The sequence below is a fragment of the Ambystoma mexicanum genome, chromosome 7q, assembly GCF_040938575.1.
Source record: "Ambystoma mexicanum isolate Mex_15411 chromosome 7q, UKY_AmexF1_1, whole genome shotgun sequence".
Taxonomy (NCBI): domain Eukaryota; kingdom Metazoa; phylum Chordata; class Amphibia; order Caudata; family Ambystomatidae; genus Ambystoma; species Ambystoma mexicanum.
The window spans coordinates 317640302-317660561 of NC_090941.1; the positions used below are offsets into that span (position 1 = coordinate 317640302).

Below are 20260 nucleotides of genomic sequence, written 5' to 3' on the forward strand. Positions count from 1 at the left end.
CCCATGTAGGGAGAAATATTGAAGAGAGAAGAGGTAGGATGAGTGACAGGTGCAGGTTCTTTAATTGTTTGCGGTGCAAAGGAGTCGATGGGAGCACAGGATGGGTTTGCTGATGGTGGCATATGTAAGAATTAATTTGGGAGATGTGAGATGTTAAGGAGAGGGTGGGGGTGACAGGAGGTTAAGCAACAGAGAAAGGGAGTGAGAATCATAGAAGGGTAGACAAAGTATCATATTTTCTTTTTGATTTTGGAGTCTGTTGTCAGCAGTAAGGAAGGAGAGTGTTGAATGTTATTTTGGGGTGGAAAACAGCATAGAGTGTAACAGACAGTTTGCAGGTCTGTGAAAGAAGAGGTTCAATAGGGACAATGTAGCAGGAGTATTTCGCAGAGTCAAGAGCTATTGTATATGCTAGGAGGGAGACTTTGTAGATGGAGAGAAGAGTAGAGGGTGATCATTGTGCCGGCAGTGCATGGTAGCTTTCTGTGGCTGGAGAGATCCAGGGTTTAGGGCACGGGTGAAAGAGAGAGCAGGAGACAACAAGTGTGTCATGGAACTCAGTAAAAGCATGTTCTATTTAGTTGTCAAACAGGGTGAGAGGGCTTGAATGGATGTCTTGATTTAGTCACAGAATGTGGCCATGGATTCAGGTATGAACTTAATTTTGGTGATAGGTGGAGGGGAGGTCGAAGTGAGGGGTAAGATATATGTTGAAGTGAATAAATGAATGATCAGAGTAAGAGGGGTCAATAGAAAGGGCGGATTGGAAGATGAGATTGTGGCAATTGTGTTGCCACAGAGGCAGTGTTATGAGGTGATAGCTATGTTTCAGTGACTGTCATCACATAGAGTTTAATGTGGTAGGAGTCAAAGTCGTCAGTGATGAAGGATGTTTTGTTTCAGAGGGATTGGGCATTCCAGAAAGCTAAGGTGATTCCATTAATAGGAGTGGGGGACAATGGGGTGGATGAGGGACTATGAGAAGGAAGACGGGAAGTAAATACATTTGGAGTGGTTAGTGTGTGAGGGAGTGAAGCAGCCAGCATGCAGGTTAGTGGAAGAATGGCAGCTAGAGTTGGGGAGTGTGAATGTGTGAGGCAGGCCAAAATGGGGGAGGCTGTGTGGGAGACCCCAGTGGGAGCCACAGTTTTGGACCAGGGAGTCAACGGACCCGGTCGGACTGGGTCCAGAGAAAAAACAGTACCCCGACTGGTGGAAATATAGAGCAGGTTTAGGAGGGGAAGGAAGTAGAGGGGAAGCCAAGGGTACCTGTGAAAGGGGCCTCCTGACCTCTGCTGCCCCCCACCAGCACACCAGCGACAGCAACCAAGAAAAAGAGTGCCCCAAGTCCTTTTTCCATAAGGCTTTTGCTCCCGCCCTGCAACACAACATGTGGTTGGCAGGGATACGTTTTTGTGTGGTGTCCAGGGAAGGGGGACCATGCATCTGTTTTTTTTGGTTGTTGCCAGGGACACGTTTGAGGACAAGAGCCCAGACCCACCCACTCCCCAATGGGGAAACAAGATTCTGTGTGATTCAAATTATAGAGTGCAGGGCAGTAGGACCCAAGGGGAGATTAATTGCAGGACTGGGAAATGAAGGAGGTTCCCAGAAAGGGTGCAAGAGGGCAAGGGGCTAGCTTGGTGACTTGGGATAATTAAATGGTGTGGGACAAGTGGTTTTCGAGAGACCACCCCCCACCCATGATGGACACAACAAGTGGAACTCGTTTTGCAGGGTTCAGGCAGCCTTCATGCTAAGACAAAGGGGAGATGGAAATTATAGGGTGGAGCGAGTGGGAGGAAAAGTTAAAAGGGGTTCCAAGCTGCAGCTGAGCAACAGGTAGAACTGGTCCTTGGAGGGATCCCGACTCGGGTCCACAACCCCTACACACAGTGCAGGGACACAGAGGAAAATACATTTGGGAAAAATAAGTCACCCAATATTTTGAAAAATGAAGTAGTGCAATACATTGAATACAGTTGGGGACATTAAAATTCATATACTACATTGCAAATGAAAAGGGACTTAGAAACTGCCATTTCCACAATTATTAAAATATCAAAAAAATCAAAATATGAAAGTTGAAAATGCCAAACTTTATTCAAAACATGAAAAAAAACCTAAGTACTAAGGTCCAATAAAACCCCAGTTCAAGGGACCACGGTCCAAGAAAATATCTGATAAACTTTTCCTATGGTGCCAGGGTTTCTGAGCAGGGTTGAGGGCAGATTTTGGGGAAAATATTCCATGCTCTCGGGTGCAGTGTCCTAGCTCGCCCTCTTGCACTAAATGTAATGTTGGCTAGCCTGGCACAGGTTGTCATAAACAAGAATATGAACTGTTAGGCCGAGAGTGGCAATAAACTGGTAAATGTAATCATCATAAAGCAATTTCAATTTATTCCAAATACAAAACAATCATTTTGTGATATTAGATCAACATAGGTTTCCAGCAAAACTCATTTCAATCACCTAATGAAATACAGCTCCTATTCAATTCTCTCCATCGCACAAATGCACTCAATCATTCATTCTTAATTCCTATTTCTCCAAATTTACATTTGGTTTCAACATATATGTAACCTAGTAACAAATATTATTTACAACATATTTATACATCCCTTTCTTGTATTGGTGTGTCTGTCTGTTATAAAATGATATTTGGTCGACACGTGTCTCATTTGATTATTCGGGCTGCGAAATTGCCCTTTCTTATCCCAACCTTCTTCAGGACAGAAGATGAGTACCGCTCATCTTTGGCAACTATTATAATCTGATGGACGTGTTACATGTCAAATCTTATAACCCTCATTTAATCCAAAATACTACAACCGGGACCTATCCCTCAGCTCCTTACCGTTAGGCGTCTTCTCAATTCTGAGGATAGATACATCTCGGGCCACAATAATGCCCTTGAAAAACCGCTGGAATTTAATAACCATCTTATAACATGGAAACGATGCATCGACTATGTGTTTATGATCTGGAGGAGGACGGCCACACCCCTTATAAAATTCCACAAATGGGTGAATACATGCGATATCAACATTAAGTCCACCATTGAGTGCAGTGTGGAACAAGTGACTTTTCTAGACCTCATCATTCGCAAATCAGGAGAGAAACTGAGCACATCTCTGTACAGGAAACCAACAGATAGAAATTCTCTCCTACATTTCTCAAACTTCCACCCGGCTGGCCTGAAACAGAACCTCCCATGCGGTCAATTTTGACGGATCATTGCTCGGAAAAAACATAAATTCGATTTTCATGCTGATCAACTGAAAGATAGGTTGAATGAGAGGGGCGATCCTAAGAAAATTGTGAAAGATAACCTCAAAAGAGCTGCCAATACTCACAGGGATGCTTGTCTAACCCAGCGTGGGAAAACTACCAATGACAGATTGATCTGTGTGACCACCTTTAACCGAATCAGTAATCAGAACAAAAGAATTGTCAATAAGAACTGGCACTTGGTAAAACAACTAGGGAGTCTATTTCGCAAACCGGTGTTTGCTTTCAAACGAAATAGCAACTTAAGACAAAATTGGTGCATACCTACAGGGATATTGACAGAGACCAGACAGTTCTCAATCTTATTTTATTTTATTTATGTGCTTATAGCGTGCCGAAAGCCTGCAGGCATCAGGGTGCGTGAAACACAAAACCAGAGACAGCCTATAGACAAAACAATCTGAAAATATCCTGGATACCTCGCTATGGTTTGTTTTACACAATGGATTTTACACACAGTTTCTGGTTTAGTGATAATTCCAATTGATTTTATTCATCAATCTGTTTAGTGCATGGGCTCGTATTCCCATTGGTGGTCAGCCGACACGTGTTTCAACCTGTGGGTCTTTATCAAGGCTATTGGTGGAAATTGGAGGCCCCCGGTGGGGTCCTGGAGGAAGGTGTTGGACGTGTGTCCTAGACAGCTGGGCTCTGCAAGGGTCTCTGTGTACAATATCCGCATAGTAGGCTTGCCGGAGGGAGAAGAGGGTGCAGACCCTACATCGTAGAGAACAAGCAACTTCAGCAAATTGGGCCTGGCAACCTCAAGCCAGGGTTTCACGATTGAGAGAGCACATAGGGCTCTGACCCAACCCTCCTCCCCCAGGAGTGCCTCCGAGACCGATTATAGCTAAGGTTCTGACCTATAAGGATAAGGAGAAAATACTTGCCTACTCCGGACAAGGGGACGAACTGAAAAGAGCTTCGGCAGACCTGGCGGTTTACCCAGATTACACTTTCCAGGTACAAAAGAACCGGGCGCAATTCACGGCGGCCAAATCCAGGTTCAGGGCGGTGGGCCTGAAAAATATATGCTGATCTAGCCTACACGACTTAAAATTATACACAAGAACAGGACCAGGTTCTTTGATCTCCCTGAAGAAGTGCAGGCGTGGATGGATAGGGAGAGAATAGACCCTGATGGCAAAGAAGGGGATGACAGTGGAAGGAGACCCACTCGAGGCTCCATGCAACCGGTGACCAGGAGCAACTAGAGAACTTCATATAGTATAAGAGGCGAGAGGCAGAGCACTGACGACTCCTCAGCTGGACCAGCACCTCGAGACACACAGACATTTGCATGACAAATGGTTCTCCCTGGGCCCAGCCTTTTACGCTTGTTTACTTTTATTTCCTCTAAATATGGCAAGGCTTACTACTGGACATTACCAACAGAAGAGTCCGTACTTGCGGCTGTTGCCGTCACACCCTCCAATTTCTTTCTTTTTTTGTGGGCACTTGTTTTTGAGCCCAACCACTGTGCACTACCCTCAGGTATGCTTGCTTGGGGAGAATGTGAGAAGCAGACCTGCCTAAGCAGGGGTAACGCAGCTAGGGAGTTGTTTATAGTTGGGGTCGTTTTGTTGGGGAGGGGTTTGCCTGCACTTATGACAAAGGAAACTAGTTGCACTACATTGTCGCTTGGATCACATCAGGAGGAGAAGCTAGAGATGGGCGTGGAGTCGGTATAGACCTGCCCACTGGAAGGGTATAGGAGTAGATGGCTGGAACCATAAATGTCCTCACATCAAATGTGAGGGGCTTAAATGCCTGTGTGAAAAGGAATAGGGTTTATACATACCTCCGGAGATGGAACGTAGACATAGCTATGCTGCAGGAAACACACCTCACTGCTGAAAAACAGGTATGGTTGGCAAATAAATGGGGCGGGCGGGTTTTTGGTTCCACATATTCAGCCTCGGGGAGTCCTGATAAGGGTAACACCCTTGGTACCCTTTAAGGTCACCCACATTAAAACAGACAACAAGGGTAGAATGGTGATAGTACAAGGCCTCCTTGAGTAAGTGGACACATGCCTGGTCAACACTTACGCCCCCAACCACGGGGCAGCTGGGTTCTTCCAAACTATATACCCCGGTTAGGTCCTTACAGGAATAGAAAAATAATATGGGGAGGTGATTTTAATTGCACGCTAAATCCATTACTGGACAGATCAGACACCAAATATACCAGACCGGCTCAGCCTGCCAAGACAGTGTGGAAGCTCCTAGATTCTTTTGCCCTAGTGGATGCTTGGAGAGCTCTACACTTGGACACCAGACACTACTCAGCTCCACATGCAGTACATACAAGTATAGATTACTTCTTTGTAGGGCAAAAACTAGCCCATCTCATCACGCATGCTCAGTACAAAGGCAGAGTCTTGTCAGATCACGCCCCACTCAGCCCACATTGGCAATATGTGCCCCGTAGGGCTCCAAAACCTACTTGGCGGATCAGGAGTGAGTCGTTGACAGACCCCCTATTTCCTGAATGCATTATAGAAAGCATCAATAATTACGTCTTGCAGTGTGGGGAGTGTCTCTAGTGTAGGTACCTTCTGGGAGGCGCTGAAAGTTGTGGTCAGGGGAGCTGCCATAGCAGGATCAACCGGTGTCCAAGCAAACATAAATAGGGATTTGTCCCCTGCAGAGGAAAGCTTGAAAAAATTGGAGCAGTCCCGGGCGCAATTACTGGACAAAAACACAAACGTCATGGAGCTAAAACAGAAATGCATGGGCTGTTCGGAGAGGTTGGGCAAACGTAGCTTCGCAAAAGACACTGAGAGGCAACACATGGAAGGGGACAAACACAGCCGGTTGCTGGCATAAAAATTAGGAGAGGCAGGGCCCCCATACACTCGATATACATGAAAAGATGCGATTTGTGCCATACCCAGAAGGGCGTTAACGATGCATTTCTGGAATTCTACCAAAACCTCTACCAGGAGGGACCTCGGACACCAAGTGTTCATCTAGAGAAGGTGTTGGACGAGGTAATACTCCCAGTGCTGAGTCAGGAGGCAAAGGACAGCCTAGAAGCGCCCATCTCCCTGGAAGACATACAAAGCACGATTGTAGCCGTGCCGGCGGGGAAGACACCAGGATCAGATGGGTTACCTAGTGAATTCTATAAGGAGTATGCCCACAAATTGGCCCCACATTTGCTTGACACCTGCAATGATTCCTTTGAGGCTGGGGTTCTCCCACTGAGCTTGAGGGAATCTATTTTTATACCACTTCTCAAGCCCCACGAGCCCCGGGAGGAGTGCAACTCACATAGGCCCCTCTCGATGCTTAACCAGGACAGCAAGATACTCACATACATACTAGCAAATAGGATGAAAAAAGTGATACACAACCTGGTGCAGCCAGATCAAACAGGCTGTATACCAGGGCGAAGTATGTCTTGGAACCTGAGACAGTTGCATCATGTGATAAACAGCACAGCATCCTGGGACATGCCCTGCGCCATAGCCACATTAGACGCAGTCAAGGCGTTTCACTCAGTTAGATGGGGCTGGCTTTATGCAACCCTGCAAAGGTTTGGGTTTGGGCCGACCTATATCAAGTGGGTTCAGCCAGTGTATACTTGACCGATTGCTTTGGTCAAAATGGGGCGGCACAGTTTGAAAGCATGGGATTTAGAGAAAGGGACAAGATTGGGGTGGCCATTATCGCCACTGCTTTACGCCCTAGCAATGGAACCTATCGCTCAGTATCTTAGAGCGGAATATGAAGGGGCAGTTATTGAAATAGACGGGACCAGATATTTGATATCCCTGTATGCAGATGACACGTTGTTATATATTCAAAACCCTGAAGATAATTTACAACAGTTACTAGAAGCTATGGCGCTCTTTGCAACATTATCAGGGATTACAATTCGCATGGATAAATCGGCTTTGTTTCCCCTAGCGGGACTGCGTAAGATAGGACCAGGGGCGCTGCCCGTTTTGGCCTTACAATGGAATGCAGTCACATTTAGATATTTAGGAGTCAACGTATATCATGTCTCAGCCGAGGAGCATATACATACCACATTGAGGGCCTTGGAGGGGGGTGTTAAGAGTTCTTGAAGTTCTGGGTCAGACTGCCACTCTTCATGATGGGAAGGGCAGCCCTGCTGAAAATGGTAGTACTGGCTAGGTTGCTACACTTCTTCATGAATGTCCCGTTCTACATATCAAGGTCTTTCTTTAAACTTTGGATAGTATTTGTAGAGGGTTCCTTTGGCAAAATGGGCAGAATCGTATAGCGTTATTGTTGCACAGGCAGTATGGTCTTGCATTTTGAACTATACCACATGGCAGGGCAGGTATAATTCGTAGTTGACTGGCTGGCAGATGACCCCACCCCAGATGCATCGATGCGGCAGCCCACAAGGTTGGGCTATTATCTGAAAGAACTGGTGTGGTTCAGGAAGCCTCGGGCGGCCGGTAGCCGCACATAGTGTCACTAGCGGTGAAAATGTGGGACAAAGCTTTGGCAGTGATGGGGCTCACAGACCCAATCTCAGTGCAGATTCCTTTGGCATCAGTGGTAGCTCTCTCAGCACAGGGCAGAATGGGTGTACGCACAAAATGGGAACCATGTGGGGGGCCACAATAGGGGATTTACTGCAAGACACAACTTTTATACCCTTCTTAGAGTTGGTAGAACACACAGGAATGCATAAAGGCCAATATCTGTTATATAACACAAGAGAGATATCATGTGTAGATGGCCCATATACAGTGAACTAATGGAGAAACAGTCGATAGTAGATGTCTAATCGACATAGCTGAAGGAGGGCATACCATATAGTGGTTATACAAGCTTTTGTTGTCTAATGGGCCTCTTTCCCCCCTAGCGGTGCGGGGAAGATGGGAGGAAGACCTGGGGGTAGAATTCACAGATCCACAATGGGTGCAGAGATACCATCAGAGCATGTATCGAAACGCTAGACTGCAGTTTATACAACTGCTGGTGATACACAGAGCATATATGACGCCTCAGAGCATCTCACATTTCCCAGGCACGGCAGCGCATGCATGTCCTAGGTGTAAGGCGATGGAAGCCGGACTGTTGCATATGTTCTAGGCATACCCAGTGGTGGGGCGATACTGGCAGAAGGTGGCGTGTAGACTGCACAAAGGGGGGTTGAGTTTGGATGTGCTTTCCCCGGGTGAATGCCTGCTAGGCCACTTTCCATGCCCCAGTGGTGCAAATCATGTCCATAAAATGAAGGATTTGGCGTGCATCCTTGCCAAACGTAGAATAGCTATGGCATGGAAATCCCCCAGAGGCCCTGCAGTGTAGGATTGGTTTAGGGACATGAAACGGTTGGCAGTGGTGGAAACAGTAGCATGGAAGAGGGGCGTATGGGGCTGTCATGGGGAGACCACGGTGGAAATTACAAACTGGGAGGTATTGTTGCATACCCTGTTTGCAGTAGAAGGTACAGCGGCAGAGGAGGTGGACTAGGCCCAAAAACTGTGCAAGGGTTTCCAGACTACCAAAATTGGAGAGTTGTTAGTGCAATTGTGCATTTGGCAAGGTGGGGGGGTAGTTGGGAGGGAAGGAAGGGTAGGGAAGGGGGTGGTTGGAGTAGGGTACATGATACGGTACAAAATTACTGTAGTCAATTTTGCTGTAAACAGTATTGTGATGTACTCCTACGACCTTTCGTCTTTCCTCCATACTGTATGGGTGTCCCTCGGTAGGGATGGGAGACTGACCCTTTTTGACCAGAAAAAATCTTGCTTCCCCTTTAAATTTAGAGGCGCTCCCCTGATTCCACCCACCGGTGCCACTCCTCGGTCCCCTTCTCCGCATCGACAGGGACGGACCGCTTTCACCAGCGCTCCTGGGTTTGGCTGTGACCTTGTAATACCACACGCTCTTCCCCGGATACTTTCTTCTGTCTTTAGTTTTCTGTTTTTTGGTCTTAATCAGGTCCTCTGGCGCCACGCTCCTCCCCGCAATGTGTATTTAAATAGCACTTCACAATGAAACTTTTTACTTCAAACTATGTGCTTGTAACAATGAGGAGCACAAACAAGCTCCGTTCCCTGTGCGCGCCAAAACGCACTTCAGAATGACGAGCCTGCAATTATCTCGCAACACATGTAACAAATTACTAAATAAACATTACACTCGTGCTCGTAACATGAGGAGCACGAACAAGCTCCGTTCGCAGTGCGCGCCAATACACACTTCTGAATAACTAGCCGGCAATTAACCTTGCCACATGTAACAATTTACAAAAAAAAAACATTAAGCTCTCTTCAGAGGAATAGTGAGGAAACAGATACTTGCAAAAGGCGCCGCTGACAGGAATCGAGTGAAAAGGTTAAAGCGGCCACTGTGATTGGGAAGGGGAGCTGACTGTGAATATACTTATAATGACAGGCTATAAATGGGGAAATGAAAATGCTATGGAGTGCCAATGGAAATACTCATAAACTAGTGGCACTAAACACCGGGTGACTGGAACTGGAGGAATGACAGTGTTAAGTGTTAGCTGAGGACAGATGAACGCGAAGCAGGGAGCATTCGAGGGGAGGGGCTTAAATAGGAGGAGGATGACAGCAACTAGACATACACTGCACACAACCCAGAACAAACTAGGTGGCCATGTTAAGAAGTCAGGAAGTAACTACCTATACTTTCCCAATGCTCTGAGTTGCTTCCCCCTTATCCAGGAATGGTAAATAGACGACCAATTCCTATTGGAGGCAGATAGGGAAGCTTTTCCCGTGATCATGACAGAAGAACAGGTTAGGTCGGTGGTGAGAGCTCTTCGAGAAGTCGCCTCCAGAGGACTTGAAGGACTTTGTCAGACACAAGTCAAGGCCCAAGGCTGACTCCTTCCCAAGCAAACTCCTGAGCGAAGGAATTAGTTCGGTTCTTGCACCAGCGCAGGTACCAAGGCTACTTCAACTACTGTCCGTCAGGCCGAGGGGTCATTAGATCCTTCTGGAGACAGTGCTGAGAGACCGTAAGGTTCTTTTACCTGATGTCCACTCAAGGGGCCATGCCCTAGTACCGGGCAGATGTCTGAGGGGGGTGCCTGTATGCAGCACTACCACCGACTCCGCCGAGGGCAACACGCCTACCAGGCCCCGACCTGAGGTGCAGGGTAGGTCTCATGCTCCACCGCCAAGAGTCATAGAGGAGGCCAGGCCCAGCGAGGTGAGCAGCACGACTTTGGCATGTGGCACGCAGCCCGTCAAAATGGCCGCTGCGCCAGACAAGACGGCCGCTCGTTTCATACCGCCCCCTGGTGTGGAGCAGGTGGGAGAACGAGTTTCAAGGTGGGACTGGTCTCAACCAGGTACATGGCCTACACCTTATCCATCAGCATTGCAGGGCAGATTTGCCCCACAGCCAGCAAGGCAGATTACCCAACAGCCAGCAAGGCAGAGTACAGGCAGGCCCAGCAGCCACCCACTACTCCGTCAATAGCACATACCACACCACCAGCCTGTGAGGACACATTTTTTGAAAAGTTCTTCATGCTCATGAGGTCTTCTCAGATGAAGTTCATCCTTCGGGATGTGATCAGGGACATGCTCCCTCTGGTCCCACCACTGGTGCCAATAGTCATTCCTCCCATGGCTCCAGCGCCTGAGGCCCCGCGCAGCCCTTGCTGCCCAGGCCGGGTCCTTCGATTGCGGCTTGCCTGCCTACCACAGTTCATGCGGTTCCACATAAGCCTCTGCAACAGCCACCGGCTGTGGTTCCTACACCGCAGACCTCTGCGCCTAGCACTCCTCCACCTGCACCAGACCGACTGAACCCCCTGGTGGCTACCGACGAGGAGGAGGAGGACCCTGACACATCGGGACATCATGGAGTCCACTGTGGCGCAGATTGACACCTCAGGCCGTACCATCTGCATTGTCACGGACATGAGAAGGACTGCCTGGCTAGGGGCTACCAAGTTCAACCCGGACGACCAGGAACGCATATTGGACCTTCCATTCGAGGGTGGTGACCTCTTTCATTCCACCACTGATGAAGAGCTAGATAAAAAGAAAAACAGTTCCCGAACTGCGAAATCTTTATCCTCACGAAGACCACACCCAAGGCTTGCACCCAGTTGCATCAACGCTCCGACAAGGGGCGTGCTTTTGGCAGGTTCCGAGGCTTTCAAGAACGGAGGTCGAGACAACCTGACAATTCTCCAAGTCAGCACCGGCGTAAGCAGCAGAAAGGGGGGAGCAAGGGCTTCTTTCAGTCCCCCTCCTCCGCACCAACCTCAAAGGGAAAGAAGGCATGACGCACCCCTTCAGGTCCACGTGTCTTCAGGGGGGGCAGGCTTTCCCTTCATGCGCAGTCTTGGCGTCAGAAGTTTGCGGATCCCTGGATCCTATCCGTAGTGTCCATGGGTTACCACCTACCGATTTTCCTCTCTGCCCTCCTCCCCTCCACTTCCACAGATTGGGACAACAAGTGTGTTGGCGGAAATTCGTTCGCTCTTAGAGAGGCAGGCAGTGGAGGAAGTCCCAGCCTCCCAACGAGGCTTGGGCTTCTACTCCAGGATTTTCGCCATGCAAAAGAAGAACCAGGCTGGCCTGAGAGTTGTGTTGGACCTCTCCACCCTAAACCTCTCCCTCCCTCTTCAAAAATTCAAGATGGTTATGCCAGCGCTTATTGCAGAGGCACTATGCAGGGGGGACTGGTTGTGCTCCCTGGATCTGAAGGACGCGTATCTACACGTCCCAATTTGGCAGCCTCATCAGTCCTTTCTGCTGTTCAGGATCATGGGATTCCATTTCCATTACAAGGTTCTACCCTTCGGCCTTAACTCAGCCCCCAGGGTCTTTACCAGACTTATGAATGCAGTGGCAGCCCTTCTCAGGGCCCAAGGTCACCATGTCTACCCGTACCTGGACGACTGGCTCGTCAGGGTGAGATCCCCAGAGGCGGTTGACCACACTTCCTCCGCCCTTATGATCACACGCCACGAACTGGGATTTTCAATCAACCTCAAGAAGTCTCTGCTGCATCCTGCACAGAGCCTGACTTTTCTGGGACTCATTTGGGACATGAGCTCCAAGAGAGTTTTCCCCTCTGAGGGCAAGATCACGGCCATCTAGATGGCCACAGGTCATGTCATTTTCTCAGCAGAGGTGACCCCAGCCTGGTGGTACCAGCATCTATTGGGTATCATGGCAGCGTTCCAACTGGCTGTACCTCACACTAGACTCAAGATGAGGAGATTACAGCTGCAATTCGCAGCCTGATGGATTCAGGAGCGGGGCTCCGAAGCGGAACTTGTCAGCATTCCTCCCTGTCTCGACGACCAGGACCTTGTCTGGTGGTCCACGGACTGCAACCTGTGGATGTGCAAGCCCTTTCGGCAGGCAGCACTTCAACTCACCATCACCACAGATTCCTCCCTGGAAGGCTGGGGTGCTACCCTGGACAACCACAGTGTCCATGGAGTCTGGTCCCTCCAGGAGCAGGAGTCTCATATCAACTGGCTGGAGCTGACAGCTGTCTGGCTCGCTCTGAAGGCCTTCCTGCAGCTTATCTGCGGCAAGGTGGCCCTCATTCAACTGACAACTCCACCAGCATGTATTACATCAACAAGCAGGGTGGCACCAGGTCCCCGCTTCTGTGTAGTCCAGAGGTCAGCAGGTGGGGGTGGGCCCTGGAGAACAACATCTACTTAACTGCAATTCACCTGCCGGGGGAGTCCAACCTGGAGGCGGACAGGCTCAGCAGACTGGGAGCGGACAATTATGAATGGCAAAGATGGGGGCATCCTCAGGTGGATCTCTTTGCCACCTGGGTCAACAGGACGTGCCCGCTATTTGCGTCTTGTCAGGGGCAGGGCCCCGGCTCCCTGGGTGACACTTTCCAGATACAGTCGAGTAGCATGACAGCATATGCATTTCCTCCCACTCCCCAAATCCACAGTGTGATCTGCAAGATAAGAGAATCGTGTCACCTCAGCATCATTCTGATAGCTCCATGATGGCCAGCAAGAGCATGGTTCTCAGAGCTGCACAGCCTCTCGGACAGGCCTCCCATTCACCTGCCACTGGGCCCGGCTCACCTTCTATCGTAGCAGAAGTTAGCCCTCTCAGCATGGTACCTGAGCAGGTCACACTAAAGCATCTGGGGTTGTTACAGGCCAACCTAGACATCATTCAGGGTGTTAGGAGAGGTGCTACTAGGAGCCAGTACAAATGTAAATGGACTAGGTTCTGTCATTGAACTGCTTACTTGCACGTCGGACAATGTGCTATCCTTCTCTGCACACCTCGCACACACAGGGGTGCAAATAGACACATGCCGCACCTACTTGGCGGCCATAGGAGAATAGCGGAACTCGGAGGAGAAAGTGTTCTCTTCCTCCAACCCGGTGGTTAAGTGACATCTGGCGGGCCTCACCAGGCTCTACCCGCCCATCAAGAAACCACACCCAATGTGGAATCTCACTGTAGTGTTGGGTGGCCTGGCGCACAAACCTTTCGAACCCATGGTGTCTGCGGACATCAGGCTGGTCACCATTAAAACAGTTCTCTTGGTGGGTCTTACCTCCGCACGCAGAGTTAGCGAAATCCAGGCGCTAGTGTCTTTAGAACCGTGCACTACATTTCACAGAGATAAGGTTGTCCTGAGAAAGCATCCAGCGTTCTTGCCTAATGTAGTCTCTTCTTTCCATCTAAATGAGGAGTTAGTCTTACCTACGTTCTCTGCAGATCCTAAGGACGATGCTCAGAGGGTCCTGCACTGTCTTGATGTCTGGCGCGCTCTGGGGTTTTATCTGGACAGGACCAAGAGCTTCCGCAAGTCAGAGGCTCTTTGTCACCTTCGGGGGTTCGAGGCCGGTTTACTAGGCTTCCAAGGCCTCTATAGCAAGGTGGATGGTGTCAGCCATCAAGGAGGCGCTTTGGTGTGGTGAGGGCTCCAGCTGCCCAGAAAAGCAAGATTAAGGGTGCCAAGTGGTTACGCCAGAGAGGTATCTACGGGTGGACTTATCATAAAGATGCCACCTGACTCCTGGCTGAGGGCTCCAGCCAACCAGACATGCAAACTGAAGGATATCAAGGCACACTCCACAAAAGTATCTACAGAAGGACTTACTTTTGATGTGCCACCTTACAACTCTTTGTACCCAAATTCAGTCACACTAGTAAACTGAATTAAGCAACATATAGTGCGCTCTAAAACGAGGCTCTTGATGGACCAGTGCCTTAGGTGATCAATGGGCACCAGCTACCCTTGTTCACCCTCCATTATGGGCCTAGAAGGTGAATTTGTTACGGGGTAGGTGACTCCCTCACCTCAAGAACTCGCAGGGTTAAAACCCATACACCGAATGAAATTAGTGATTGAGAATTGGATGCTATGACTAGTTGGGTAGATTATCTGGAAAGGTGCTCCCTGCAATTTGCCAGTACAACTGTGTCATGTTGTGTGGGTGTGCAGGTCCTCCTCTGGCAGTGAGCCAGTGCCTTGCCACAGTATGAGTGGGACCTGGGTTGTCTGGATGGGTATACTGACCTACCCTTAGTTTCACCACCCCCTCAGAGACTTGGAGCCCTCCCCTCATGCTACAAGCTGGCAATGTCAGTGCGTGTGACTGATGCTTCAGTTGTTACTTACTACTTGGTCCGGCAGCCACGCACATGTGGGACAGCTCTCGGGGCAGGACCTCCTCTTCTGTTGGACTGGTCTGTAGATTGTAAAAGAGGGAAAATGGACAGAGGAAAAATAGACAGACGAGAAGAGTGCAGGCCGCAGAACAGGGGTGAGTTTACTCAGAGATGGTGCAGACATTAAGGTGTTATTCGGGTGACTAGGGACCTAGACCTGGTTCTGGATCTGAGGCACAGGCACCAGAAAACTGTGGAAGTGGGTGGCAGGCCAAAATGGGGGAGGTCGTGTTGGAGACCCCAGTCAGAGCCACAGTTTTGGACCAGGGAGTCAACAGACCTGGTTGGGGTGCTTTGTGTACGCAGACGGACTGGGTCCCCCCTCAGGCAATAGCAGGCAGACTGCACTGAAGTGGGAACACAATGAAGGTACCAAAGTATTTGTAGAAACCAGGAACAGATTTATTAAAGGAAGAGGAGTAAACTCATTGCCTGCAGGATACATTTGATACGCTGATCTAGCTAGGCACACCCACTGGCATGAAACGCAGGGCCTGGGGAGTGCTATTGGATGCAGGCGGGGAAGGGACACCAAGGGAGAAAGGGAAGGGTCGGAGAGGGAGTTTGAGGAGGGGGGCTGGTAGAGATGGCGAGGGGGGAAAAGAGAGAGAGAGGCAGGCGCTTAGCCGCTCAAAAAGAGACACACAGGGAGAGAGAGATGGGCACATGGAGAGAGAGAGGCAGCGGCACAGGGAGAAAGACACACAGAGAGGGAGGGCCGGCACATAGACACAGGGAGGGGGAGAGGCAGGGGCATAGGGAGTCAAACACAGGGAGTGGGGGACAGGCACAGTTGGGCTTGTAAAGATGGTGACAGGGATAAGAGAGAGAGGCACGCACAGGGAGAGACACATGGGGGGGAGATAGAGGGGGTCACAGGGAGAGAGAGACCGGGGCACAGGAAGAGGGGGGCAGGCACAGAGACTCTGGGAGAGACAGGGGAGGGGCAGACACGCCAGGAGCCCTACTGGTAGAAATAAAGAGCAGGTTGAGGAGGAAAGGAGGGGAAGTATGTAGAGGGAAGACAAGGGTACCTGTGGAAGGGGGCTCCTGACCTCTGCTACCCCCCGTCAGAACACCACCACCAGCAACCAAAAAAAGAGGGGCCCCAGTCCTTTTTCTACAGGCTTATATAAGGCTTTTGCTCCCGCCCAGGAACACAACATTTGGTTGCCAGGGATACATTTTTGTGTGGTCTCCAGGGAAGGGGAAACCAGGCAACTGGTTTGTTTGGTTGTTGCCAGGGACACGTTTGTTGTTTTCAGGGGCGGGGCTATGGGCACACATTTTCAGGTAATTACAAGGTGGAGGACAGTTGTACTTCTAGAGCCCACCCCAACCCATTCCCACAATGGGGACTCTAGATTCTGTGTGATTAGAATTATAGAGTGCAGGGCAGTTGGGCTCCAAGGGGGAGATTAATTGCAGGACTGGGGAATTAGGAGGTTCCCAGAAAGTGTGCAAGAAAGCAGAGGCTAGCTTAGTTACTTGGGATATTACATGGGACAAGAGGCGTTCCAGAGCCCCCTCCACTCTCCACCACCCATGATGGACACAACAAGTGGAACTCGTTTTGCAGGATTCAGAGAGCCTTCGTTCCAAGACAAAGGGGAGATTGAAATTATAGGGTGGGGCGAGTGGGAGGAAGAGTTGAAAGGGGTTCCAGGCTGCAGCTGAGCAACAGGTAGAACTGGTTCGTGGAGGGATCATGGCTTGGGTCCATGCCAGACCCATGCTGGAGAACAACAGTTACAGGTAAGTAACTTGTTCCTTACAAAAACAAGCACATTTGCCAAAGATGTCCTTTTGAGTAGACTTGTGTTGTATCCATCGCTGTTAAAACATCAATGCCAACCATTTTTCAGTCATACGTGTCTGTTGAAGATGGTATGTTTAGACAGTTTTCCGAGAACTTCCATAAATATCTCACAGAAGATGTATACAACCTCTGGAGGTCTGAGTTAGAAGGACAACATCAGTCATTTACCTCATAGTATAGTGTCCATTTTCAAGCGCATACTACTTTTTATCACAGTCTGATTCTCATCCTCCACTCTGAAGTAAAATTGCCAAAATAGTATTGTTTTTTTATCACACAAACTCTGGATCATTCAGCACCAGAGGTAGGGAATTGCCTGCAGTAATAAAGATCCATGTCGCCTTCGCTGTAAAAAAGCATCATCCTGATAACAAACATATATGCATTTAAAATGTTGTTTCAGGTATGGTTCTTGACACACTTGGAGCACTTTCCCATAATAATTAACAAATAAAATAACAGACTTTTTCGTCTTCTGTGAAGGACATATTCCATGTTGTTGGCTGTAGAACTCTCAGCATTATGGTATTCTGCATCTGGGTTCTATAGAAGGATTCAGCTTGTCAGTTCAATTCGAAGTGCAGGTTGCAACTGTAATACTCTGCTTTTACCAATTTGTGTCCTCCTTTCTTGAATTGCATACGTAAATTGCCAATTGGTGTCCTCCTTTCTTGAATTGCATACGCAAATTACCCATTCAAGCTTCCTTATTTCACAACTTTGGCTTTCCTTACATGGCATCCAATTGGTAAATTATGAACAATTGGAGCACAGTAGTTTCTCTACGAAATATATATGCCAATTGATTTATATTTTCTTTCTTCAAACATTTAAATGTAGTATTTTGAAGAACTTTGATCTCTTCATGGGTGAGCATGATAATCTATTTATGATGCCATTTTGGCCAGATGTTTTCACAATATAATGACAAATCTTTTGTATCTGATTGTATTATAGCAAGCCGAGATGAACTCCAATCTAAAAAAGTAAAATTGGACTATGAAGACATTTGCCAAAAAGATGTTTCATCCCTGTGGGATAAGAAGCTAAATTGCCGGAACAAGATAAGGTGTGACATGGAAGAAGTTCTTGCCACACTTAAAGAAGGTAAACAACCAAATGGCTTTTTTCTTGTGTGTTACTTCTTTTGTGTCTTGCTAGTGTTAGTACTTCTGCTGTCATGTTCTGAAGATGTGTTGCTATTGGTATAGAGTAGTAGACATTTCAGACTATTTATTTTTGTCATACAGAGTGTCTCAGATGCTGTTCATTACAGTCCTAATGTTGCACCGAAACACATTTTAGTACATGCCATATCCCACCAGCTTTTTTTCCTTTTACTGACTATATACTTAGGCCGAGCACATTTCGAGCCCCTCACGCATCCAGACTTCACATAAACATTTACAACACAGCAAGCTCTGCCTATCACCCGCATAATGCCCTCACTGGATTTTACTTTGCCAAAGTCATTTTGTCTTATATTGCACCTTTTTCCGGTCAAAGTTTTGTAGGCAGACTAAGGTCCTGCTGTCCCTGAACGGAACCTAATGCCCCTTAACTAGGACAAGGTTTACGTGCTTTGAGACTACTACGGTGGTGAGCTGCTGCAGTATGAAAAACCCAATAATAATAATAAAAATATGTACTAATGCGCGTTTCCTTATGAAAACACTGTCTAGCACTACACAAAATGATTGATGCCCATTACTCTCACTTTTACACCCCATCAGGCTTTCACTTTTGTTTACTAAGCATTAATAACCAGGTGTTTTATTTCTTTGTCACTCACATTTTCTACCCCTTTAACACCCTTTTCCTATCATTGTTATAAATCTGTTTTACGTAACTCATTTGTAATTATTTGCATTTGCTAGATTTACATAAATTGCAATGAATCTGCCATTAGCTGGTAAAATGTCTTTTGCATTTCTTTTGTAAAAAGCGCCAACGCTCACATGCAAGTTTCACATGGACACCTATTTACTTTGTCAATGCAGATCACATTAGGCAGACACAGCATCCCTAAATAAGTGTCAGTCATTTAACACTAATCCAAATTAACCAACATAAGAAAGTGCCTGCTTACAAAACCATATTTTTTAAAGTGACAGTATGTGCAAGCAATTCAGTTTTCAAACAAATTCAATAAAACCCATTGAATTACAGTAGGAGTGTTCATTTCACAAAGTCTAAGTACATTATCCTAAGCCGTAAAAGGCAGCCAGTAGCCATAATAAGAGTCTCATAATAATTACATATTTGAAATAAAGCTGAAATAAAGCTTAGACAAATGACCCAATCCTCACGTGTCTGTCTAGGGTTCCGAAATTTCTAAAAGTTAACATTTTAATGCAAAAAACATATTTAAAAATATTGACACTATCCCTGTGTCTAATAGCATAAGTGGCTCATACATGGCATGTTTTTAAAGGTTATTCTAAAAATGTTCTTTAAGGAACATTAATATGTAGGTCTACTGATTAAGTCCAAGTATGGGATAAAAGTCAATGAACAATGGTATTGCTAGGTCTGTTGCAAAAGTACAGTGTGATGACAAAGTTTTTGAAGTAATGAAAACCTCTGGCATTGCTCTGAGTAACCCTCCAGGCTACTGTTTGTCAGACTGTCATGCTTTTACAGAAGGGGAAATACCACATGCAAATCAGTCTTGGCTTCACCTCAAAAGGCAAAAGGGGCAGTACAGTCTGAACAGCTATGTCCCATTCCTTCTGCTTGAGACCACAAGAATCCCCAGGCATGTTTCAGCCCCACTGGGCATTGTCAGTGAGGTGTAGCTTGCATCTCTAGGGACAGCAGGCTTGGTACCCACTTCTGGGCATACCTGTCTCACTCTGGGTGTCCTTATCGAAACTGCGAGGTGATTAGTCATAACCTCTGATATTGCTCTGTACAACCCTCCAGACCATTTTATTTCAGCCTGTAATGTCATTACAGAAGGAGAAAAAGACCACATACAAATCAGGCTTGGTCCCACCCCAAATACTTGTATAACTGCAATAATCTTCACCCACCGGAAATTTCAATGAGCTGATCTTTGCATATATAAACAGGCCAAGGGAAATAACCAATAAGAATTTCAGCAACCCTTTAGTGCTACAGTTGCAACTATAGTATCTCTGGTGTGAAGGTGAAAGTCCTGAGTGGCGCTGTTGTATTAGTAGTTCTGAAGGAGTTTCACAGCTAAATTTGAAATTTAAACTTTTGTGAAAGGAAGCCTATGTGGCCAAATATGATTTTAGCAACCTTGAGCCCGCTCAGCAAGCCTGAGGTTGGGGCTGACAGACAAGACCTGTCAAGTAATGGAGTAGGATGTCTGCATTCAAGGCTGATTCTACATCTCAAGTGTTTGCCAGGGGAAAGAGCCTGGAATAGTTTGAATGTAGCATCCTGAAGCAACTGCAGCAACCTACCCAGGTTCATACTCCAAAGGTAAAACACTGTGGAGTTCTGCGGCTACCAATCTACTTA

General features: G+C 47.6%; 1 protein-coding gene across 3 annotated transcripts in view; it reads left to right on the plus strand.

The window, feature by feature from the left end:
* The window catches only part of TBC1D4 (TBC1 domain family member 4), a 1514114-nt gene that overhangs the window by 1175741 nt on the left and 318113 nt on the right, over nt 1-20260 (plus strand). For all 3 annotated transcript variants that reach the window (XM_069639269.1, XM_069639270.1, XM_069639271.1), the window contains one exon: nt 17726-17875. In XM_069639269.1, the coding sequence (XP_069495370.1) occupies nt 17726-17875 (150 nt within the window). The remainder of the gene's footprint in view (nt 1-17725; nt 17876-20260) is intronic.